This window comes from Biomphalaria glabrata, chromosome 11 (assembly GCF_947242115.1).
Source record: "Biomphalaria glabrata chromosome 11, xgBioGlab47.1, whole genome shotgun sequence".
Lineage (NCBI taxonomy): Eukaryota > Metazoa > Mollusca > Gastropoda > Planorbidae > Biomphalaria > Biomphalaria glabrata.
The window spans coordinates 6575706-6599300 of record NC_074721.1 but is presented as its reverse complement, the minus strand read 5'-3'; the positions used below and the strand labels follow the sequence as shown (position 1 = coordinate 6599300).

General features: G+C 36.3%; 2 protein-coding genes across 6 annotated transcripts; both read right to left on the bottom strand.

The window, feature by feature from the left end:
- Positions 1-315: 315 nt before the first annotated feature.
- On the bottom strand, positions 316-5956 carry LOC129921848 (uncharacterized). 2 transcript variants are annotated; one of them, XM_056005018.1, is made up of 3 exons: positions 5694-5956; positions 5462-5654; positions 316-2623 (listed from the first exon to the last, which is right to left on the bottom strand). In XM_056005018.1, exons 2-3 carry the CDS (start codon positions 5596-5598, stop codon positions 1582-1584), a joined length of 1179 nt encoding a protein of 392 aa, XP_055860993.1. In that variant the 5' UTR covers positions 5599-5654; positions 5694-5956; the 3' UTR covers positions 316-1581. The 2 variants fall into 2 exon arrangements, with proteins under 2 accessions (XP_055860993.1, XP_055860992.1); XM_056005017.1 differs by having other exon boundaries at positions 5462-5955.
- Positions 5957-12966: 7010 nt separating this feature from the next.
- LOC106068610 (uncharacterized) lies at positions 12967-18457 on the bottom strand. Of its 4 annotated transcripts, none has more exons than XM_013228039.2 (2): positions 18166-18457; positions 12967-13991 (listed from the first exon to the last, which is right to left on the bottom strand). In XM_013228039.2, the coding sequence occupies exon 2, from the start codon at positions 13707-13709 to the stop codon at positions 12996-12998; it is 714 nt and encodes a 237-aa protein (XP_013083493.2). In that variant the 5' UTR covers positions 13710-13991; positions 18166-18457; the 3' UTR covers positions 12967-12995. The 4 variants fall into 4 exon arrangements, with proteins under 4 accessions (XP_013083493.2, XP_013083491.2, XP_013083492.2 ...); XM_013228037.2 differs by having other exon boundaries at positions 18170-18457; XM_013228038.2 differs by lacking the exon at positions 18166-18457 and adding an exon at positions 16289-16576.
- Between the last annotated feature and the right edge of the window lie 5138 nt (positions 18458-23595).

Genomic DNA, 23595 nt, shown 5'->3' with positions numbered 1-23595 from the left:
AAAGAAGATGATTACGTCCTACGCCTCATGCATTTTGTCATGCATATTAACCAATGACTTAAATTCTGCCAAGTCACTGGTTTTCCTGGCTAGCTCAGGCAACCCATTCCATGCTCTAATAGCACTAGGGAAGAAGGAGTATTTGTACACATTTGTCCTAGCATATGGGACGAGGAGTGTGCCTTTATCTTTGTGTCTTTCTGAGTATTTTATTAATTTTTTTTTTGTATTTGAAGATTATGGTTCAGTGTTTTATGTATGATTGCTACTTTACTTTTGAGTCTTCCATCCTGAAGGCTTTCAAAGATTATGTATATATATATATCTGTGTGTGTGCGTGTGTGTGTGTGTGAAAACAATCTTTATTTATAAATATACAGTTTTCAACAACAATTAAGATTGATATAGAAATACAAATGAAATAATGATACAATTGAAACAAGATAAGAGCTTACTTTAAACTCCACGTACGTCATGCGTCTCTCGTTTCCATTCTTAACTCCCTAATATTTATAACCTCAACTACGACAGACGACCATGTGGTTTTATCATAATTTATTCAACTTAAAGAACCAAGCCGTTCGTCCACATTGGGTGTTTATCATTCACATATAAGGGACACCCCACAAACATATGCGCAAGCCATGACTGTCTAACTGACGTAAACAGCATCGTTGCAAGTTGGCCAACTGGAACATTTTAAATGCTCCATTAGTATGGCATGTGGCATATACTAAATATATTCTTTTGTTAGAAAAATATGTTAATATTTATGTTTTAAAATTGGTGTTGACATGCTCATTTAGTAATTGTCCTAAGAGTTGCGTCCTTGACTCTTTGAACTCTAGTTCTATCTGCTACCAAAACTTTCCTGTCTTAACAAACTTCTGTCTTGGAAAAGTCCAAAAAGATGTAAATTATTACATCCCTATTATGAATGGCTCGTATGAACTCGTATCTTAGGGCTTTCGGATTAGAACAGAGGTCAAAAGCCGAGCACACCGGAGAAACCCCCACCCCTACTTCTTCTCTGTACCACATCAGCCGTGCAGGTGTCCGCCATAAAAACAGCCCCTTGAGTAAGGTGTGGATAGTGACATATTATTTTGGACTTTCTTTCTTCCCCGCCTGTGCAATAGAGTCGGGCCTTAAACATAATCTATCGATGCTCAACGCTTTTTCAGCCTGTTGGACATACACATTTACAGCATACGTGTCACAGGCCACAAAACCGTAAATAAAAAGTCCTATGGTGGCTAAATCATGCGATTCGGGAGCTAGAATGGCCTGATAGCAACTCATCACGGCTCTGATTAGGACCGCGGGTCGTAGTTTGGGCATCACTGAGTTGTACTAATAACTACAAAAGTAGAGATTAACTCTCGCAATTTGAAGACAATACAATTATAATGAGATACATTGAAAGCTATAAGTCCATATACACATTTTTAATAGCAGAAAGGGTTGCAGTCCATCTAGCATAGGTTTACAGGTTAAATTGGCTTAAATTTTTCTAATGAAGAATTATAGGTCACCATAATACACAAGATCCTTTGATCTGGATGTGTGTTGTTTTTTTAATTACAGATCAGATGACGAGGTTCTAACACCAACATTGTTATACGAATGAATAAGGTTCGAGCTAGATCTATACCCCAACTTGTCTGTGTGTAGACTAAAGAAGTCGTTATGGACATCTACGTGTTGGTCAGTAGTCTTGACCTCGTTGCTGAAAGTATTATAAACATTCTCATGGGATCTAATCACCTCGCCAAGCTTGGCGTAATCATTTTTGAAGTCGGTGCTCTCATTGTCACTAGTGATACCGCCCACACGAATAGCTGCACTGTACTCGCCCTGGTGATCTCGGCTCTCTGGCACTTGAGTTGAATTGTACGGGTTATGATCTGTGTCATCGACACTCGCGTACAGAGACAGACTGCCAGGACGATCTTTCTGTTCTGATTCAGAACTGACCACTTCCAGCTTCACTCTCTTCGATTTAGGGATCACGGTTGCATATACTGCTGATATCTTTTTTTCCGAGTCAGTTTCGGCGTTTCCCAGCGAGCTGGTCTTTTTAACTGATGGGGCCCTGATGTTTACACTCTCTTGATTGTCATTCCGCCTTTTTTTGAACACGCATGCAATTAATAATACAAGGAGTAAAATTAAGAGGCAACCTCCAATAACTGAACCAAGTATTATTTGCTGCATCACAGACTTAGTGTTTTCATTCAATGTAGCTTTTTCATTGTCTGCGAAATTAACAATGCAATGAGTCGTTATGTTGTGAGGTTCTGATTGGCAACATTGAACCGTATCATTCCCTTCAGAGATCGACAGTGTGAAATTTTGGCATGATCTGTTATTTGTGTCTATAAACATAAGACAGTAATCCTTGTCTGCAAAACTATCAGTGCAATGACTCGTTACGTTGAGAGGTTCTGATTGACAACAATGAATGGTATCCTCCCCTTTAGAGATCAACTGTGTGACATTCTGACACGATCTGTTATTTATGCCATTAAACACAAGACAGTAACATGATATGTTCATTATTGAATCGCAAGAAATGTTCATTGCTGTGGCTGCTGTAGCACTCTGGCAGCTCATGTTCAGTCTGCAAAGAGAAAAGAAGATAAGCTAGCTGATTTGGTGTCAATAATCACACTAAGCTGATTTAGTGTTGATAATCACACTAAGCTGATTTAGTGTTGATAATCACACTAAGCTGATTTGGTGTCAATAATCACACTAAGCTGATTTAGTGTTGATAATCACACTAAGCTGATTTGGTGTCAATAATCACACTAAGCTGATTTAGTGTTGATAATCACACTAAGCTGATTTAGTGTTAATAATCACACTGAGGTGATTTAGTGTTAATAATCACACTAAGCTGATTTAGTGTCAATAATCACACTAAGCTGATTTAGTGTCAATAATCACACACTAAGCTGATTTAGTGTCAATAATCACACTAACATAAGTACATTAATTTCAGTACGGATGATTAAGTACATAAAAGATACTAGATCACACTGATGGTGCGCATCAGAGCACTATTAAACACAAGTAGTGGAAGACATGTTTATTCTACCGGAAGAAGGACTGTTGTAGATCTGGCTAAAGTTATGGGAGTCTGAACAGTCTGGGGCTAAGTTCTGTCTTGTGTGATACTAGTGAAGTGTTCGGAAGACCTGGAGCGACACTGGGAAGTGTGTCTGTCGGTTCTATGTTGATATCCTCTAGCATTAATTAGGAATCTTAGAACTTAGGGCATTATTTCCTGTGACTTTAAAGCGGAAGTCTAAGTCTAACTATTTGTTGATAGCTTATAATAAATGCCTCGTTTCTTAATACCTTCTACCTTTCGTTGAGTTGTCTGCCTTAGAGTTACAACAATATCTTAGGTGGATTCATTTAATTTCCCCCAAAACTCTTCTAAATGCACCCACTTACCTGTTTACACCTCTTTAATTGTTAATAACAAGAAAAAATATACAAAATTCTATTTTAAAAAGACAAAACTTCTAGAGCCATATGTTGGCTCTTAATATTTCACGAATGTTAGATTTGTAATTAAAAAAAAATAGGATTATTTTTACCTTCCCCCTAAAAAAAGAATCCTCGTTAAACGAATGTACAAATCTACCACACTTTACAATATTATAAAATGATAGTTCTTAAGATCTAGACCTAGAAGACAAAATGTTCCTTGACATTGATTTATTAAACTCTACATGCTGAATTAGCAGAAGACGCAAAGTCTGTTCAAGATAAACATGTTCTCGTTCTCTAGCCAGATTTAAATTAATTTCTTTTTTTAGTTTAAAAATTGTCACGGTCAAACTAAATTTTTACTGTGTGGCCAACTAGCTAGTAATTCTTTTCATGACGATATATAGCAACTTTCAAATTTCTAGGAAAATCGTTAGAGCCTTTTTGAGATCCCTGTCCGCCCAGAAATGTCCGCGAAAGTACGAGTTAAATAGAGGTATTGTAAAAACGTTTTATCCGACAACAGTTTGTTATCAGTAGCAGACTCCTTGGATGGCTTGGCCGGGTTCATATAATGCCAGAAGGTCGACTTCCACAAGACATTCTGTATGGCGATCAAATAGAAGACAGAAGGCTGGTCGCCCACTTTTACGGTATACAGATGTATGCAAACGCGACTTGAAGCTCTTCAAACAGCTAGCAGCTGGGAAAATGTAGCACTGGATAGATTCACGTGTAGAGAGTATAAAGAAAGTGTCTCGGATTGCAGATGCCATACATAACAGAAGCAGAAAGAAGGGTGAAAATGGAACGGCGCCTGGTGATTATATATGCCCAACATGTGACCGCAACTGTGTATCAAGGATTGGCCTCTTTAGTCACACATGAAGTTGCAAAGGGAAAAGGTCGTTTCCCAAAACGTAAAATGCCACACAGATTTTATCAGGCATGGCCACAAACATTAAAATGTATATCCAGTATTTCAGTGCTAAGTCAAAACGACTTATTTTATAGTCACTGTGTGGTTACACGGTTGTTAGGTTTAAGCTCCAGACAGCTAGTCAAAACTAAACCACCGTAGTCGTATTATTTTTATTAATGCTTAATTTGACTTATACTTGAACAAACTAAAAAAAAAGAACTTAAGTTTTATTGACAAAATATATAGATTTCGTCTTTAATGTACATGTATGTAGATACTAAAGGGAAATAAATTGAACTATTAAACGACAAACAATTTTGAAAATACCATGAACACTCTCTACCTCTTAGTCTCCATCATCAACTCTCTTTCACCAGCCGTTCACCCCATTTATAACGTAATGGTCGTACTCGTGGTTACATCAGAATCAGTTCAGCCAATCCGAGGCGAGACATACACTCCACAACATTGTGACCTTTGCTAGTTAAGTTTAAAGAGACCTTTTACAAAGCTTATATCAAGTCCGTCTGTTTGTCTGTCTGTTAAGTAAAAAGTGTGTACACGTTGTTTCTCCCACACCCATTCTCGGATCCAGCTGAAACTTCGCACAATTATTCATCGACATAGACAAGACATGAATCAATTAAAAGAAATTAAAAAAGTAAACATTTAGACAATCAATTACTGGTAATTCATTATTTAGTTTAATAGCAACAAAGGAAACTAATACTTAAGTATTCACCTATATTGCTAAATGTGTTAAACAATTGTTAATGCTTTTTCTGCCTCACGCATTCTCCGATCAAGTTGATACTTTAAACAAGTATTTACTGTAACTAAAAAACATTAAATCAATAAATAAAAAAATACCCAATCCCAATTAGTCAATTAATTATTGGTAATTAATTATTTTGTTTGATATCAAATAAGGGAAATAACTTGTACATTATTGGTAGATATCGTTAAAGAACGGAGTTATTTTTTTTTTTTTTAAAGGATTTTAACATTTTGCTTGTTTATCAATAAAGTACTTACACTGTCATCCTTAGGTCACATCTCTCTTGAGACCAGCACAGTGTGAGACACGTTTCTCCCAGTGTTGCTTTGGTCAACCATGTCATGATGCCAAGACACAGTGATGTTAGAAACATAATAACTGACACTCTACACATGATAAAACAACGATGCACTATCTACATGTCTTAGTATTGAAGCACAGTGTTCAAACCTTGTTACATGTCTAAGTATTGAAGCACAGTGTTCAAACCTTGTTACATGTCTTAGTATTGAAGCACAGTGTTCAAACCATTTACATGTCTTAGTATTGAAGCACAGTGTTCATACCATTTACATGTCTAAGTATTGGAGCACAGTGTTCAAACCATCTACATGTCTTAGTATTGGAGCACAGTGTTCAGCTATCAGCTCATCATTCAGTCTATCCCACGGTAGAAGATCTACAGTTCGGTGTATTGACTTTCCTGTGCAGGAAGTGTAAACTCCATGTTCCTTAACCCAAATATTGATATATTCACTTCAATGTGTATATTCTATTTGCTTTTTGAAAGGCTTTGCAATAGAAGGGATGCAAGGGCGACTGGATGATAATTAACAGCGATTCTGGAGATGGGGAAAAAAGTTTATAAGATTTTGGACTGAATCAGTAAATAAGAAAATATTAATTAAGTAGATTTGAAGTCTCTAATTAACATTCATGACTAGATTGACACATGGATAAGAGTAGGGCATACATGTCTTCTGTTAACAAGGAACATCTGTAATTCTTAAGACGTATGTAGCATTGTAGTATTATATAACATATTTAGAGACGATATTAACATTCAGCAGTGATGTAGTCAGGCGCAGAGGCTAGGGCTCAAATCAAGCCTTAGATAAAACAAAATGTTGTCGATGTCCGTGCGATTGCTTCTTCTTCAATAAGCACAGACTCTGATATAAGTGTTATTTATCGAGATGCGAACTTAGCCACAATTCGTGCAGGAGAATGAATTTATATTCGGGCTTTTATAAAGGACATCTTTTTCTTTTTCATCCTTTCTGTGGACCTTTTTTTTACCTTTCACAGGCTTTTTTTTTTACCTTTCTCAGGCCTTTTTTTCTCTTTCGCAGGCCCTTTTTTCTCTATCAGGCCCTTTTTCTCTTTCTCATGCCCTTTTCTCTTTCTCAGGCCCTTTTTCTCTTTGTCAGGCCATTTTTTTCTCTTTGTCAGGTCCTTTTTTCTCTTTGTTAAGCCCTTGTTTCTTTTTCTCAGGCCCTTTTTCTCTTTCTCATGCCCTTTTTTCTCTTTGTCAGGGGCTTATCTGTACGCACAGTCTGTTGTGGACAGCAATAACAAAATGAAATAACAAAAGAACCGAATACAATTTGTGGATACAATAGCATAACCATTTTAATAAGATCTTGAAAATCTTTGGTCAAGTGTCGCCTCTGTTGAATCAAGCAAAAGTAATGTAAAGTTTCCATTTCAGACCTTGTGGTCTATAGGGCAGATGCTCTAAAGGTCATCTGTTTCTGTGTCCTACGGTTAACGAGGGTGTCATGTGGCCAGCACAACGACCGACCCCCTTTACTTTTCCTCAACTAATGTCAGGTACCCATTAGAGCTGGGTGGACCTAAAGGCGCCCGAAGATCCCTAAGTTAAAAATCCCAGTCTTCACCAGGATTCGAACCTCGGTCTACGCTTCGGAAGCCAAGCTCTTTACCACTAGTCCACTGCACCTCCTATTGAATCAAGTGTTAAACAAAATAAGTTTACACAGCTCTAATAAAAACTCTGACTATTTGTAAAGAATGAATGTAATATAATACCATTGCATGTCGAACTTCCCGAGTATGTATGCAATACGCTTTACTAATTTAACTTAGTTAATGAATTTTTTTTTGCATCTCTAAGTCAACTTGTAAAATTTTATCTTTCTTCTGCCATTAAATTAATTTGTTAAGGTTTATTGTTGTGTGTGTTTTGTTTTTGTCACCGAGATGAGCTAATAAAATCAGTTTCTCTTTTCTGTATACTTGGAAATATTTCAGGTGTAGGACTACTAGTTAAAATAGTTCACGAAACAGTTTGAAAATCACTGTTAAAAAATAAAAACATATCTTCTTTGTACATCTCTTGAACTGGGGCGGACTAGGAGCCAAAATTTGGCCTGGGCATTTGTATACGATCGGGTCCATAAGTTTAATCGTATGATGGACCAACGGTGAACCAATTCTAGAGCTAACTGTCCAGAAGGTCATTATATTTTGTTAATGTATCGATAATTCTACACATGCATACAGAGGACTCTAAATCTTTATAAGAAATATATAGACCATATGTTGCTTTTCAATCTACGTATATGGGTTTTTTCATGAACTCGGAAAATGTGTTAAGATTAGATTTGTATTGTATGATCGATTTAGTAAAATATTTTTTTTAATACGACGCTTTTAGAAGAGAATGTTATAAAAGTTTTAAACTATTTTATTCGTGTCATAGTTGCCCTTTCGATGGACCTACCGGCCCACCGCGCATTTGTCAGTCCGCCCCTGTTCTTGGAGTTCTTCAATTCTGTGAAGCAAGAATTACAGAATGAGTTACTGGACTTTTCTTATTTTCGCCACCTCGGTGCATGATGTGTAGATGAGAGGTCAAAATCGCTTGACTACTGCTTGGCCACCTAATAAGGGACTCGAGTTTAAATCCCGACTCGCGCAGAGTTTTGTTTGCTGAGTGCATAAAGGCAGCACGGAAACCGTCTCCCAGATACCCTTACCCCTCCCCCCCTCCCCCAAACTGGTCCAAAAAAAAATCAAACCAAAGCGCACCGATCATATAAAATATATACTATATAAATGCAATTTAAAAAAATCTTAGTTTTAAGAAATAAATATTTAGTTGTTGTCCAAAACAATCGTGGCTTTTCTTGAGTAACCAGACTAAAAATGTAATTGTTATTTATATAACTTTGTTGACAATTATGTTGTCGGCTTAATAAGAAGCTTTGTGAATATAATTAAAATACAATAGCTGAACTGGCAATAAATGTTTGCATGTTGTAAACTGATAGGTCATATTAATGCTTTCCGTGTCGGAGTGAAACTTGCGGTCTGACACTGTAAATAAATATCGTCGTGTACATATCAAGTGACAAGATTAGTGGTTCTGTTCATATAATATGGCTCAAGAAGAGCGTCTCTTGTCAGAAAGGGAGTTAAGCAGACAGCAGACAAAACATTTATAATCTTAAGTGCTCCATAAAAATCCCCCCCCCCCAAAAAAAAAAAAATTATAGGGATAATGAGAATCCGCATCGTAAGTATGTAATAATTATATACCATGTTAAGTTGAAACATATTTTAATTATTGTGTAAGCAAAGGGACATTTCTCGGATTAAATTGTGATCAGATCTATTATAAACAAGATTGCGAAAAGTGTGTCTCACACGGTCAGATGTGAAACCCCCGAAAGGTCCACCGATGCGCCATCTTTTTGTTATATAAGCAATGCATGTAAAAAGGCAGGTTTCATTATTTTCAGAAGGAATATAAGAAGGTATAATGAAAAAACAATCAACAAACGCAGGTCTACCTCTCTACATAATAAACAAACACAGGTTTACCTCTCTACACAATCAACAAACACAGGTCTACCTCTCTATACAATCAACAAACCCAGGTCTACCTCTCTATACAATCAACAAACACAGGTCTACCTCTCTACACAATCAACAAACACAGGCCTACCTCACTACACAATCAACAAACACAGGTCTACCTCTCTACACAATCAACAAACACAGGTCTACCTCTCTACACAATCAACAAACACAGGTTTACCTCTCTATACAATCAACAAACACAGGTCTAACTCTCTACACAAACAACAAACACAGGTCTACCTCACTACACAATTAACAAACAAAGGTCTACCTCTCTACACAATCATCAAACACAGGTCTACCTCTCTACACAAAAATAGACGAGTTGGGGGGGGGTAGGTAATCGCGGTATAGACGTGTTGGTATATCTGGCAGACTGATTATTTATATTACACTGTTAATATTTAAAAATATTTAGGGCTATGGAAATATGGCTCAGTGTGTATGGTCTAGCAATGAATGATCATCTAATTGATGGTTAGCCTTCTGGCAAAGGGTTTGGTGAGTGACCAATAATGACCTTTAGTATAAGTCATTTTCTTTAGCCAGACGACTAACAAGTTGAATATAAAATAATAAAAAAAAAAGAAAACAACATCAAAGTTTATGAAAGGGAAGAACTCCACATCTACAACTATATATCTCAGTAATGTATAGGCTACTTCCCACAAATTTAGTCATATTTCTGAATACTGAAGGATTAATTTCCCTTGTTGGTATCAAACCGAATAATTAATTATTAGTATTTAATCGACTAAATGTATTTTGTTTTTTCTTTAAATTCATGTTAATTTAGTTACAATGAAAATTTGTGTTAAGTTTCGACTTAATCCGAGAATGGGTATGAGAGAGATAACGTGTACACAATTTGTACCAGACACACAGTCGTGTGGGGGGGGGGCGGTTTGGTTAATATAGGCGATGTACAAAGTAAATAATTCCTTAGAGATATTTACTATTGGTAACAAATGACACAGTAAATTACTCATAAATCTTTTTGTTTTAAAAACATACATTTATGTACATACAAAATAAACATAATGAGCAGATTTTATGTAGTTTGTACAACAAAAATACATAAATTACTAACGTATCAATATATATTTTTTAAAACTTTATTTTCGCAAAATTTACCAAACTTTATAAATATTATACAAAGATACAAAATATCACATCCCCTTTTTAATATTATGTTCACCTATTTATATTCAATAGTTTACAAAAATGGCCAACATATTGAACAAAACTGGTGACTTCTCCTTCTTAACATATACATTAGACTTTGCAGTACAACTTTGACATTTACAAAATATAATCAAATTGGATTTACAATATTTTTTATTTTGTGGGATAGACTGGTGGACAAAGAAAACTATAGCGACTTTTCACCTTTTCGGGGTCCACTTAAAATATGGAATTACATTAAGAAAGGCACTGATCTGAGACCAGTGGGTGTAGGGAAAGGCAGACTTTTCTTTTTTTTGTTGGTGAAAGTATTTGTTTCTATTGTGAAATGATGGAATTGGGGAGGTATCCCTGAAAATGTTATTTTTTGTTATTTCTAAAGCTAGGCCTTTGAAATTTGTTATGATAACATATAATGATATTCTAAAGTAAATAATGCTAAAAAAAAAAAGTTTTTTTAAATGATGATTGCCATGGTAACGGCGGCCATATTGTTTATTGTATACAAATTAAAACTCTGAATTTTGTAAAAACTATTGATCAGAAATACATGAAATTGAATTAAAAGATAAGAAAAAAGGATCCTCTAAATTGGTACAACGTCAGAATTAAAGATTTAAGTATGTTAAATTTTTTTACAAATTTTTGAATTTTTAGTATTTTTTAGACCTAAAAAAAACAGGATAAATATTAATTAAAAATACTTTTAAAAAAAAAGTAAATACAATATTGAAAAAAAAATTATTGTACGAGTAAAGTTAATGATGTCCTTAAGAAGTGTTTCAAATTTCATCAAAATCTATCAAGTAGTTTAGGAGAAATTCCTAGTAAGGCACAATGACATGTGCAAAAACTAACATTTTGAGAAAAATGAGTTTAAAGTATAAATTTGATTAAGATTTTGTCTCATAGCCGTTACAAAAACATTAAAAAAAACATGTTTTAGACACAGATTTAAGCAATAAAAATGATTGTAATGTAAAGAAAAATGATTGATCTACTTAATTATGTTATTAGTCTAAAATCGATATCCTAGACCTAAAACTCAATTTTCTCTAGGGATACCTCCCCTTAACGTAACGAGATATTAGATTTTTTAGATGTCTTTAAAGTTACTAGCACTAATATTTCTTTAATATAATTATAGCTTTTATATAGCGCTACTTTTTGCTTACAGCATGCTCAGAGCGCTATGGTCCAATCTCATTTGTGGACCAGTGGAAGGGGGTATCTGGGAGAGGGCTTTCCTTGCAGCCTTTAGGCGGTCTTGGAACACAACTCTGCTCGAGTAAGGTGTCGAACCTCGAGACCTCTTCATGGGCACCCGGCCAAGTTAAGTTCAGGCGTACTTAGCCTCTCGATCACGTTTCCCACTATCACTATCTTTGAAAATGACTAGAACTGAAGGATTTAAATATCTAATTCAAGATCACAGACAAAAATTATGTATATGTTACCATGGTAACTTTCCTGATTGCGTCATCTAACACAGAAATGAAATAGCACATCGCGACATCATTAAACACAAGAAATGTACACAGGAAATTGAAACGTAAGTCTTGGTGTTATGGAGTGTGTCTGTTTCTGTGGTAACTGTGGGAAGATGCTGGAGATTGGTTGCAAGAAAAGCGACATTGTTGTCAGCGGTCTTAGGTAACTCCGGCGACTCCAGATTGCTAGAGTGAAAAGACGTGTTTTTGTATTGAGTTAGTTTTTGTTCTAAAAACCATTTTTTTTAAATATTATTATTAAATTCTATCACATTTTTGAATTTCATGTCATGTTTAAATTTGTCTATGTTATAATAAAAGTTATATTTTGATTTGTTCACAAAGAATTTCTTCAAGTAATTTTAAGTTTTAATGCGTTTTAGTTGTCTACCAGCAGTTTGGTGAAACAAGTCAATGATCGTCAACATCAATTTGAGTGATTCATATTTACAATTATATTGTAATGTACTAGTTTAGAGAGTAGGTTAGTTTTGTTAGATAAATATATTGTGTATAGTTTTAGCGACGGTAAAAGTAATGACGTAGTAAGACAGACTAATGACGTAGTAGACTTAGGCGAACAAGAGACCAACATGGCGTTATGTGAGAAGTAGGCTGTGTTTTGAATAGCAGTTGAATAGTAGTTAGATATAGCGACGTTTTAGGAAGTCTGGACGGATTTCCCAGTGGTTAATAAAGTCTCATTTTATAGAACTGAATATTGTTATTAAGTATGATTAATTAATAATGTTCTGTGGCTAATGTTAAGTAATAAATGATACATAGTCGAAGTCAGATTAGATTAGCCCATAACATTATTTAAAACAGAAGACGCCATTCTTTACCATTCTTTGTTTATCATCATCTTGCTTAGTCATTCATAAACACGGCGCCCATCCTTATGAAACTGTAAACCATATCCTCTTTGAATGCCCCTTCCTAATCCACCTTAGGCAGACCCTACTTCCACTATAGCCCAACATAACCAACACCTTGCTGTACGGTAGTGCTGAACAACTGAAGAGAACAGCACACTATTTTTCCTTGACACAGTCTGCAAAAGAGCTCACAGATCACCTCAAAAACCTGGCTATAAGAAGAAGTCCTTCATAATCATACAGCTTCATAGCCACCATTAATCCTTATCCATCACAACGTACCTTCATTTATCCTCACTGATCACATGTTCCTCTATATCATTTTAAATATTAGTATCACTTTTACTCATTTAATCCTCTAGATCATCCTGTATCGTCTCTAATTCAAAGTATATATTGGTCTTCGTATTATCAGTGTCCTGAGATCCTTCAATAGGTTTAGCTTGTGTCGTTGTACTGTTTTCATTGGAAATGTCTTTATAAGCTGAACCAGAATCAGAAAACGGAGATTTGTTCTCCAAAGAGTTTCCCGAGGAATGAGAATGCTCGGTTTGAGTTATATCATTGCTGTGGTCAGTGCCAGAGTAGATACTGACCACAGCGTAAAGGTTGCCGTTCTGTAAACCCGCTCTTTTGCTGGAGAGTTTGACCATCCTTTTAGGCTCAGCAGATGGCGAAACATTTTGCCCTTGGACTGTTTGTTTAGAATTGTCCGTGTCCAAGGTGGTCACTGGATGACTAGCGAATGTTCCATTATTGGGACTTTCATAGTTTTTAGGTGAGTCAGCGACAGAGCGTTTTATTAAAATTTCTGGGTGGGTACCGGCAAACTCTGGAGTATCAGGTACAAACGAGACGTTATTGTACTCTTGTAATCTTTGGGCGTATATTTCTTTTTGCTCAAGTCTTTTTCGCTTTTGTCTCTTCAGCAGAAGAAAAACCAGGACGACTACAAGGATTACAATGACGACAACTGCTGCAACTACACTGCCAGCGATAACTGCTGCGTTATTTTTGTCATCTGACGGAGCTGAAGTCGAAGTGCTGGATATTCCTGACGACATTTGTTAAATGTTTAAGATTTTTTAACCGTATGAGATTATTTCAAAGAAAGTGGTTTCTGAGTTTATGGTCTTCTGATCATTCTTTGAAATATAGAATGTATTAATTGTCCAACAACGTAATGTGTCATGGATAGATTGGAAGGAATTTGGTTAAACATAATTTTAACATCCAGTCTATTTCTGTGTCATCCAGATGTAGACTTCTGTATTTTCTACATTTGTTTTTGTTTCCTAGTGCAGCTTTCAATTATTTACAAATTTTAATCCTCTGACTTGGAAAACCTAAAATTGGATTTAAAACAAATCAATAGTTATTATATTTCATGTATTCATTATAAAACAATGCAATATCAAAGTATACACTAAAAATCTAGTTTTGAAAACGAAATGACAAGCATGAGATACACTTTAAAATGTTCATAATTGTGTAAAACTGTTCTGGCATAGCGCGTCGTGCATGCCGTAGCATGCTCAGTGTGTGCCTCTGGTCTAATTTGTTTTTGTAAGACATCAGACAGGGAGCTTAGCAAATTCAAGTCAGCTAAAGTCAGATCCCATTAAAAAAACTGTTTTTAGGTAGCCAAGTGGTGTATGCAATCCAGCCTCACATACTACTCGGCTTAAGTCATTCTGCTATTTCGTTAAGCATATAATTATTCTAATTATTTTCAGATTTGTTTTCTTCTTGTCTGAAAATAACTACAAACAATAATAACAAGGTAAACAATATTTCTATTTAAACTTAATAAAAAACAAACAAAACCCAAATTTACATTATATACTATCCATCCATCACAGTGGCACTACAGCCCAACGAGAATCCTGGCACTACAACTCAAGGAGGTCCTTGGCCTGCTCTAGCACATCTTTAAATTCTGATCTATCCTGTGCTTTACATCTCCATGCCCGGACTTTTAGCTGTTCTAGATCAGCCTCTACGTCATCAAGCCACCGTACTCATGGTCTGCCTTTGGGGGCGCCTTTTTTTTTCTTTCCGATGAAAAATCTTTGCTTCTCTGTTCTCTGATATTCCTTCGACGTGACCTGCCCCCAACGTAATCTGTTTATTTCCGTCACTAGGGAGAGGTCTTCATAGAGCTGGAATGTTTATTGGTTCTCGCGAGGTCTCCATCCGGTTTCCTCATGTATGGCACCATAAATTTTTCTCAGGATTTTCCTTTCCCAAGTATTTAGCACTATTTTATACTAGTCTATTTAAAAGAGTAGAGTAACGCTTTAAAACAGTGGGGCTCAAACTTGTACAGTATTGGAGTCCCATTGATCTAAATTTCCTTGTCACGGGGCAAAGCAAAACAAAAATGCGTTGATTCCATTGGAGCTTATGGAACCGAGTTTTCCTGGCTTTTATCTCAAAATGTGTGGGAAAACATTCACAGGTCCACGCAGCATTGGGTCACGGGCTCTATGTGGTCAAGGGCCTTAGTTTGGATACAATTGTTTTAGAAAGATTCTACTTTTCAAATTTAGGGGGCGCGGTGGCTAAGTGATTAAGCGCTTGCCTTCCGAACATGGGTTACTGGGTTCGAATCTAGGTGCAAACTGGGATTTTGAATTTATGGATTTTTAGAGCGCGCCCAAGTCCATCCAACTCTAATGGGTACCTGACTTTAGTTGGGGAAAGTAAAGGCAGTTGGTCGTTTTGCTGGTCACATGAAACTATGCTCGTTAACCTTTGGCATAAGAAACGGGTGACCTTAACATTATCTGCCCTATAGATCACAATCTGAAATGGGAACAGTACTTTTTACAGTTCAAATTTAAAATTATAAATATTTCAGCTAGTCAAATGAAATAATTATAAAAAAAAAATCTCAAGATGGAAAACTTTTGCTTTTGATTGGTAAATGATGATGTCACCGGTACTTCCGGTTTACAATCAAATGTAATAACTAAACAGAATAAGCTCTACTGATGGTAGTTTGTCAGCCTGATGACAGATATTTATTATTATTAATTATGTTTTCTAAGTTTGACTTTTTAAAAACACATGTGGTTAGTCAACTTCTGTCAGAACCGGACTCGCCATAATGCGACATGTGTCCCGGAAGCTAAAAATTGAGACTAGTTAGCATTGTTCTTTAGGAGCATCACCACCGACAATGTTCTTCAAGGCTGCATACTCTATGGAGAGGCCCGAACAAGACTCTGCCCCCCCCCCCCTCTCCGCTCTTATAGAATAAAAACTTCAAGGAGAGCTGCCGTACTACAACGTGGGAACATTTTTATTCATTGATTATTTTAAAAGTACAAATAAAAGAATAAGATAGTCGAGGAGAAATATAATAATTCTAATTATAAGAATAAAACCTTTTTCTAATCTAAATTAAAAGAAATAGCGCATTTTTTATAATGGCTACTAGACCCATCTGTGACCTACATAATTTGTCACTCTAACACAAACAAAGCCATTGTCTGTCTGGTATTAATCAAGTTATCTTCTCGGATTCTGGCATGTATTCGATTAGAGTTTTTCTTAAATGTGTATCTCTTAATATACTTTTGGTAAAATTTCAATCATTAATAAAGAATTCATACAGTATAAAATTGCTGCTACTTACTGTTATTCAACTAATGCATTTGTTTGATTAGTGTCATTCCAGTATCTAACGTCACGACAGCTTTACGAAATGATAAAAATGCTCTAGACTCGAATGTTTACCTGACACTTACCCTTACAAAATGTAATAGACTACCAACACAAAGAAACTGTTCACTATAATTGCCCCCTAAAGTGAAGGTTGGTTATTGTGTAAGGCTTGGCTACAAACCAGGAAGGAGAAATCCTGTAATCTAATATACATTTTATTGCGTGACTGATTTATGCTAAGATCTATACTACAGCTGACGTAAAGTGCGAGGGGCTGGGTCATACGAACAAAATAAAAACATAACACTTTGTTTCGTTTCTAACCACGAAAGTCTTTAACAGAGGATATTACCGCCTTCATGTTTTGTATTAGTCATGACCAGCATATGGCCGTGTGGTGTATTCCACTCGTGACATGGTGTTATCTGGCACCACAAACATGTGCCCTTAATGCTGGTAATCAGTAAACTAAAGAGAAAAGGAAGAAAATGTATTGGGTGCGCTTAGGAAATTAAAATGACTCTTAGGGCCTGACATGTTGGGTATCGTTAGTATGTTTGTCAAATATCTAAGAAAATTGTATGGGCCATTTTCGAGATCCGCGTACATTCATGTTTTTTTTTTTTGTTTTTATTTTTTGACCCCATGAAAAATTTGCAATCTGATAAGAGGATTGGTTAATACATTTTGAATAATGAATGTGTCTGAAAATAACAACAATAAAAACAACAACTGCTGATATACAAGTAGAAATAGATACACGACAAGGCCGATTTACTAAACACACACATACACAGGCTTTATTCAACCATTTTATTCAACGGCAGATAACAACTCCAGAATTCAAATTTAAAACACAATTGTTTGCTTTCAAGCGACAAAGTTAGCCGTTGTACATATTTTGAACACGATTAAGGTGATGGTAAAAATCAAAATCAAAATGCTGATAGATCTTGAGATTGGAACATGATACAAAGACGGACAGACAATCAGACAGTCACACAACAAAAAAAACCAAAGACTCAAAATAACAAAGAGTTTGGGTTAACGACTGTATAGAAAATACAATAAACATGCATGTAGGTAACACGGGCGTAGCTCATTTCATTTCTACATCGATCGAGAACAAAACTGGACAGCTAAGTTAACTTATGCCTATTTTGTATTAATTGTTTGTATTTTTTGGTTTTATTTTGTAGCTGATGAAGGCCTCGTGGCCCAAACGTCCTTTGTTATTACTTGGTTCGACAGAGTTACCCATACGCATGTGTATTGTATTTTCTATACAACCAAAAACCAGTAGAGTATTTTCTCCTATACTGGCCGCTAAAAACGAATATGATAAGTAAGTCAATTGGTACCTGGTCGTGTGATATGCGCTCAAGACTGTCGTTAAGATGGTCTCAAGTTGTAAAATATTTGTTTGTAAAATGTTTTACATGTTTCGTATGTTCCTTCAGAGTTGAAGATAATTTACGTCTGCCTAGTCCAAACCTCCCGCAGGACGACGGGGGATGGGAGCGGGCATTGTTTGAACCCGGGACCATCGATAAATCCGAACGACAGTCCAGCGCGCAAATCGCACGACCAGGCATTCATCAAGATCTAAACTTAGCCAACGCCTGCCGTCTTGCCGGAAGTCTAAGATAAGATTGAACAATCTAAAAGAACGCCCGAACTATATAAAAGAAACTAAAGCAATAAGCAGGATTTCATTTTTAAAATTGATATTTCTCAATTAATAATGGAAGCTTAAACACGATTTTAAACGAACCAACGAAACACATTACTATATCCATACAACTTTTGTATGCATATAAATGCATGTTATATGTATTGTTTACATACTTACAGCACAGTTCTATTAGTCCGTGAAGTATGTATTAAACTACTCTTGTCTTTCATTTTCTTTTACATTTATCAGGTCATCGTTTGAAGTCTACGCAGTAAATATAGCTCAATAAGATCTGGTGATCGATACTGTTCTATCGTGTCTGAATGAAATAAAAAAAAAACACAACACAGGCACAGCGCGATTGAACTTGCCATTGGGTGGAGAGCATGTTTTGAAGTCTGCAGTAACCTGACAGTAACAGGGTGTGCAGTGCTTAGGTATGTGCAGGAATTACGACAATCAATCTTAGTCTCTCTAGCAGAGCTAGCTGAAATATATACTTCTTCAGCAAGTTTCGAATTACCATGTCAAATAAAGACCTGAAAAATGATCTCGCCTTTATTTGCTGAAGAAGTATGACTTTCTAAAAAAAAATAAACAGGCTACTTAAAGACGTAAATTCTATGAGTGACTATGAATCATCTATATATATATAATTCGTGGCCCAACCATGCAGGACACCACGGTGAAAACGTCATGGAAAGATAACTCTTCTATATCTGCAAGTCGGACTAGATTTTCCCCACTTAACTTTCGCCTTGACAGTAGCAAGGCTCAGAAAAAAAAAAGAGTGGGAGGCGTATGCTACGCCCCTGGTCGGCTCCTCTTATAGAAATGAGATGAATGTCTGGGCTCTAGCTATCGCTGGAACACAGCAGTTTTGTAAGAAGTTGTTATGTTTCGGTAAATTCTTTCACATTCTGATCATGTCTAACCGAAACCTCCCGCAGGACGAGAGGGGATGGCAGTGGGCTGGGTTCGAATCCGGGTACTTTAAGGCCACCGAACGTCAGTCCAGAGTGCATACCACATGACCAGGTAGACTTCCTGATGTATCCAAATAAACGGCAAGTGCCGATAGAGTTTGAGATCAGACGCGTCACAGGCTCTAACAGGATGTAGCAATGTGGGCTGCTAACTTCCTAAAGGTCTCCGGCTTCTGATATTTCCTCAGGGTTGACATCCAAATGCCTTCCCCATGTTTGGATAAAGCTGCAATGCGTCAGAAGTTTCAAGTTTTAGTTTTTCTTCTCCTAGATGGGTAGCCAACCATGGCTAACGAGCACCTCCTCCCCGAAGCTTAGTGGTTTAACCTACGGTTTAGGCGCCAGTTTCTCGCCTTTGCCTCTTTTCCTGTTAGTGAAAAACAGTTCCGGGAACCCAATATCTGAACCACAAGCGAAGGCAAGGATATGTAAATTACGAAAACTAGAATATGTATAAGTATTTTAAAGAACATTATTTCATTCCCTCATGCCACAATAAATATACAAAGGTGCCTGTTTTCTATAGTTTTATGGTACGGGTTGCCTGAAACAGCAAGGAAATCCAACGACTTGGCAAATTAATATGCCAGTGACTTGGCAGAAGTTAAGTCATTGTTTAACATGCACGACTAGATGCATGACGCGTAGGACGTAATCATCTTCTCTTTTGAAGTAACATCCGTAATATATAAGATAAGATAAGAACGCAAGACTAACACATAGATACGCGTGAAGTGTAATTATATGTCTTTTGAAGAAATATCTGTGATTTATAAGACAAAAAAAGACAAAAGAAATCTTTTAGATCAATTGTGCCCTTATTTTTTCGACCAAATGGTCATTTAAATCTCTACCACACAGTGACACGGTCCCCGCGATTGCAGATAATGATCGAATTCAGTGGAACCAATCCATGACCTACTTTGTTATGCATTGTCGGCATGTTTCTGGGGGAAGGGAGCGCATTGCATCGAGTTTTGGGCTGAATATGACCCGCAGATAGCACATCACTGTACCAGATGTTCACTTGTACTGGCAATACTAATGTTTTTTGACTTCTAAACTCTATCTACTCACAATTTTGTGGACATCTCATTAGTTCAGAGATTGTTTTTTTGTTGAGTTTTAAAGTATTTGAATATTTGTCTAGTCACTATCTCTCAAAACAATAGCACACACAATATAAAGTTGATTGCATTTTAATCCTTTCCAACTGAAGGTATAGAATATGGACATTAAGCCAAATTTTAAACAGTGACCAAAAACAATACAGACTGTAGAAATAATCGCTGCAATTAACAATTAACAATTAACAAGTCAACAATGGGGCTGGACTTACAGTTTGAACTGATTTGAATAGGAAGAAATAAGTTTATTCATTCTTTTATAGCATTATTAATAATAGAATTCTAGACGACTCTTAACCATTTCATAGAATATTCTTTTTTGGCAGTGTTGCTGACTGTCTCTGACTTGTAGCACTAAACTGTTAGTAGACATCTAAAACACAATAGGCGTATTATTATATTTTAACTTATAAAACTTGAAATAACAGGAATAACGTCTTAGTGAACTAAATATAACTTTAACAATATAGACGAATTTTACTTGAGATGAAATGAAACAAACTTATAAAAAAAATTGTGCTCGCTATAGAAAGACGTCTTTACACTCTGGAATATTAAAGTCGTCTGTTCTACCCAAGACAGCTTACGACAATGCTGCATATCTTGCATCATTCACATCGCCACCAACCAATCGTTAACTTCTTCTCCCTATTGCCATAGAAACAGTGAAACACACAAACACAGCAGCCGCTCAGATGAATTTATTTACAGAAAAATTATGAAGTGGTCAAGGTGTCGACATAATCATTCGTTCTCATATTAAACGTACTTTTTTTTTTCTTTGTGACCACTTTGATGAAAACCTGCCCTGTTGACCAAAATAATGCACGGTCGAGCATAACATTTCTATTTCACAAGTATATATTGTTAAAAAGGTTAAGGCTTATATGAAGTGTAATTGCATGAGATTAGTCATGTAATTAAATTTGTAATAGATCTAGACCAACAACAATAGATGTGAGATAAATAATGTTTTTACCAATTGTTTTTGTGTCGCGCTAATTTATGCTTTTAGATTTTTCACTATGATCATATCACTTGTCTGGACCAGCTGGTAAAATGGGATGGGGTGGGGGAGAAAGAAAGGGGGATATCTGGATGTATTTTACAGCAATTGTTTTTTAAACACATTAACAAAATTAATGAAAGGAACGACCTGTATTTTAACTTGTGTCTCAGACCTCCTCTGGCCGACATGCTAACCACTCTGCTAGTGAGGTAAAGTTATATATTGTTTGTTCCGATTTATAGCGGCGACCTATAGAGGTGACCAATTCAACTTATGCCACCACTTCAGCCTAGTACAATTTCTTTCCAACTTATTGGTTCATTATGTTTTTATTTCATCTTGTGTTGTCAGGTAAAAGAAATAATTGTGAGGAATTACAGCTTGATCCGAGATTGGGAGTCGGAGAATTAACGTGCACAAATCTTTTAACAGGCAGACATACAGAAAGACATAATGAAATGCTTTATAAAGTAAGTACACCATTCATCAAAAGGCAAAATTATCAAATTGACTTAATTGCGATTTCTACATTTGATCAGGTAAACTAAGAATTAGTATGCCCTATCAAAAGCAAACATTTAATCATCACAATTACAGTAATAAATATTTATAAATATAATGATAAAAGATAAAAAAATGTAATAAAAGGGAGTTTGTGTACACGTAAACTCGTGGGAGGCCTCTTTCTTAATTTCTCTCTCTTTCAGTGTCTGTTAGTGTATGCAGGGATCTGTTGTTGTCAGCTAGGGAACAACTTCGTGCCATACTTCTGGATTCGTCAACAACCATGTCGTCTGCAGGATCAATCCCATAAAGAACTTTCTGTCTGTCCATTCGTCCTACACATTCCGAGCTTTTTTACAAGATCTTTTGGTCCATGAATCAGGTTATTATAATTCTTAATTCTCAATGTATAATACTAAAATAGTTTGAGAAAACTAACGGTTGTTTTGTCATTGTGCTGGCCACATGACACCCTCGTTAACCGTGGGTCACAGAAACAGATGATCTCTACATCATCTGATTTATTCTGTCCTACAGATTGCAAGGTCTGAAAGGGGAAACTTTACTTTTCTCTTATAGATCTAATATAACCTAAATTGTGTCGATGTGAGAAAAAAACAAACAAAATATCTAATATCATATCAAAAATGACATTTAAAAAAAATGCCCAGTCAAACAAAGATAAAAAAAAATAAATGCATCGAAAAGGCTCTTGTTCCATCTTTAAAATGTGGTTTGTTATAACCATGTTTGTTTGTAACATGTTTTACATGTTTCGGATGTTCCTTCTGAGTTGAAGATAGTTACTTTCTAGTCCATACCTCCAGCATGGCGACGGGGAATGGGAGCGGGCAGGATTTCAACCCGGGACCATCGATAAATCCAGACGACAGTCCAGCGCGCAAACCGCACGACCAGGCTACCTTTAGATCCAGGCTGTTATGAAATCTCTTCTTTTAGCGTCGGTCTTATGCTCATTGTTTTTGTAAGCATCTACTATAAATATTGAGTCGTAGTCTTGTAGCCTCTGTAGGAATGGCCCATTCTTTTTAAGGTACTGCCGTCTTTTTCTTTTCAATATCAATAGCAAGAGAATAACTAAATATCCCAGGAGAACGATTAAAAGCGCGAAAAATAGGCAGATGATAAAAGGGACATAACTCAAAGAACTATGTTCAGGTGTGGATGTACCAGTTGTATAACTTGGTAAGTTGGTCGTCTTAGAAGAGACGTTTTGACTGGAGCTGTTTGACGCGGATTCTGGTGAGTTGTTTGATAAATTAGCAGCTTCATCGGGCGGAAAGTTAATTGACGTCTGAGCTGCTTCACTCCCGTGTTTCTTGCAGGTCACTCCCGGGCCCAATGTGTCACTTGCCATCATAGCTAGGATGATGTCACACGAGCTGTTATAACTTACAGCGCACCAGACATTCCCCACACGTAAATGAAAGTCTGGTGCTGCTAGGAGACAAGAGGCGGTCCCCAGGTTCTGGCGGATACACAGGAAAGTGTTGGAACGGAATGCGGTTCGGTTTCCGTTGTCTGCAGTGATGGATGTTACGGAATATCTTCCCATGTCTGAGTAGGTCAGTTGTAAGTAACATTCAGTATTTTCACAAAGACATTGTAGAAAGCTGAAATGCAAGAAAAGAGATCTGTCACAAAAGACACCTGATATTTTTTGTATAGAGTCTATTCTTTGTAGATGGGCAAGATAAGGCGACATAGGAGAGATTTGTCTACAACCTATACGTCCGGAGAAAGCTGGTTAGTTGTAAAAAAAATTACTTTGAATCAATATCACAGAGAACACTACCTCTCTAATAATGGAAATTGAGAATCTCTTTTAAAAGCCAAATATTTATGTTTTAAAACGTAAATAAATGATCCATATTATATTTAGCCGTGATCTCTCTTTTTTTTTACCATTAGGGTCTTAGAAACAGGGTCGTAGCTAGGAAATTTTCATCATTTAGG

What these genes read in the sequence shown, in the direction of transcription:
- LOC129921848 (XM_056005018.1), bottom strand. Translation starts at nt 5,598, where the DNA reads ATGTGTAGAGTGTCAGTTATTATGTTTCTAACATCACTGTGTCTTGGC. An exon ending in TGTGACCTAAGGATGACAGT is followed by an intron (nt 2,624 to 5,461) that starts GTAAGTACTTTA and finishes TTCTCTTTGCAG; the next exon opens with ACTGAACATGAGCTGCCAGA.
- LOC106068610 (XM_013228039.2), bottom strand. Translation starts at nt 13,709, where the DNA reads ATGTCGTCAGGAATATCCAGCACTTCGACTTCAGCTCCGTCAGATGAC.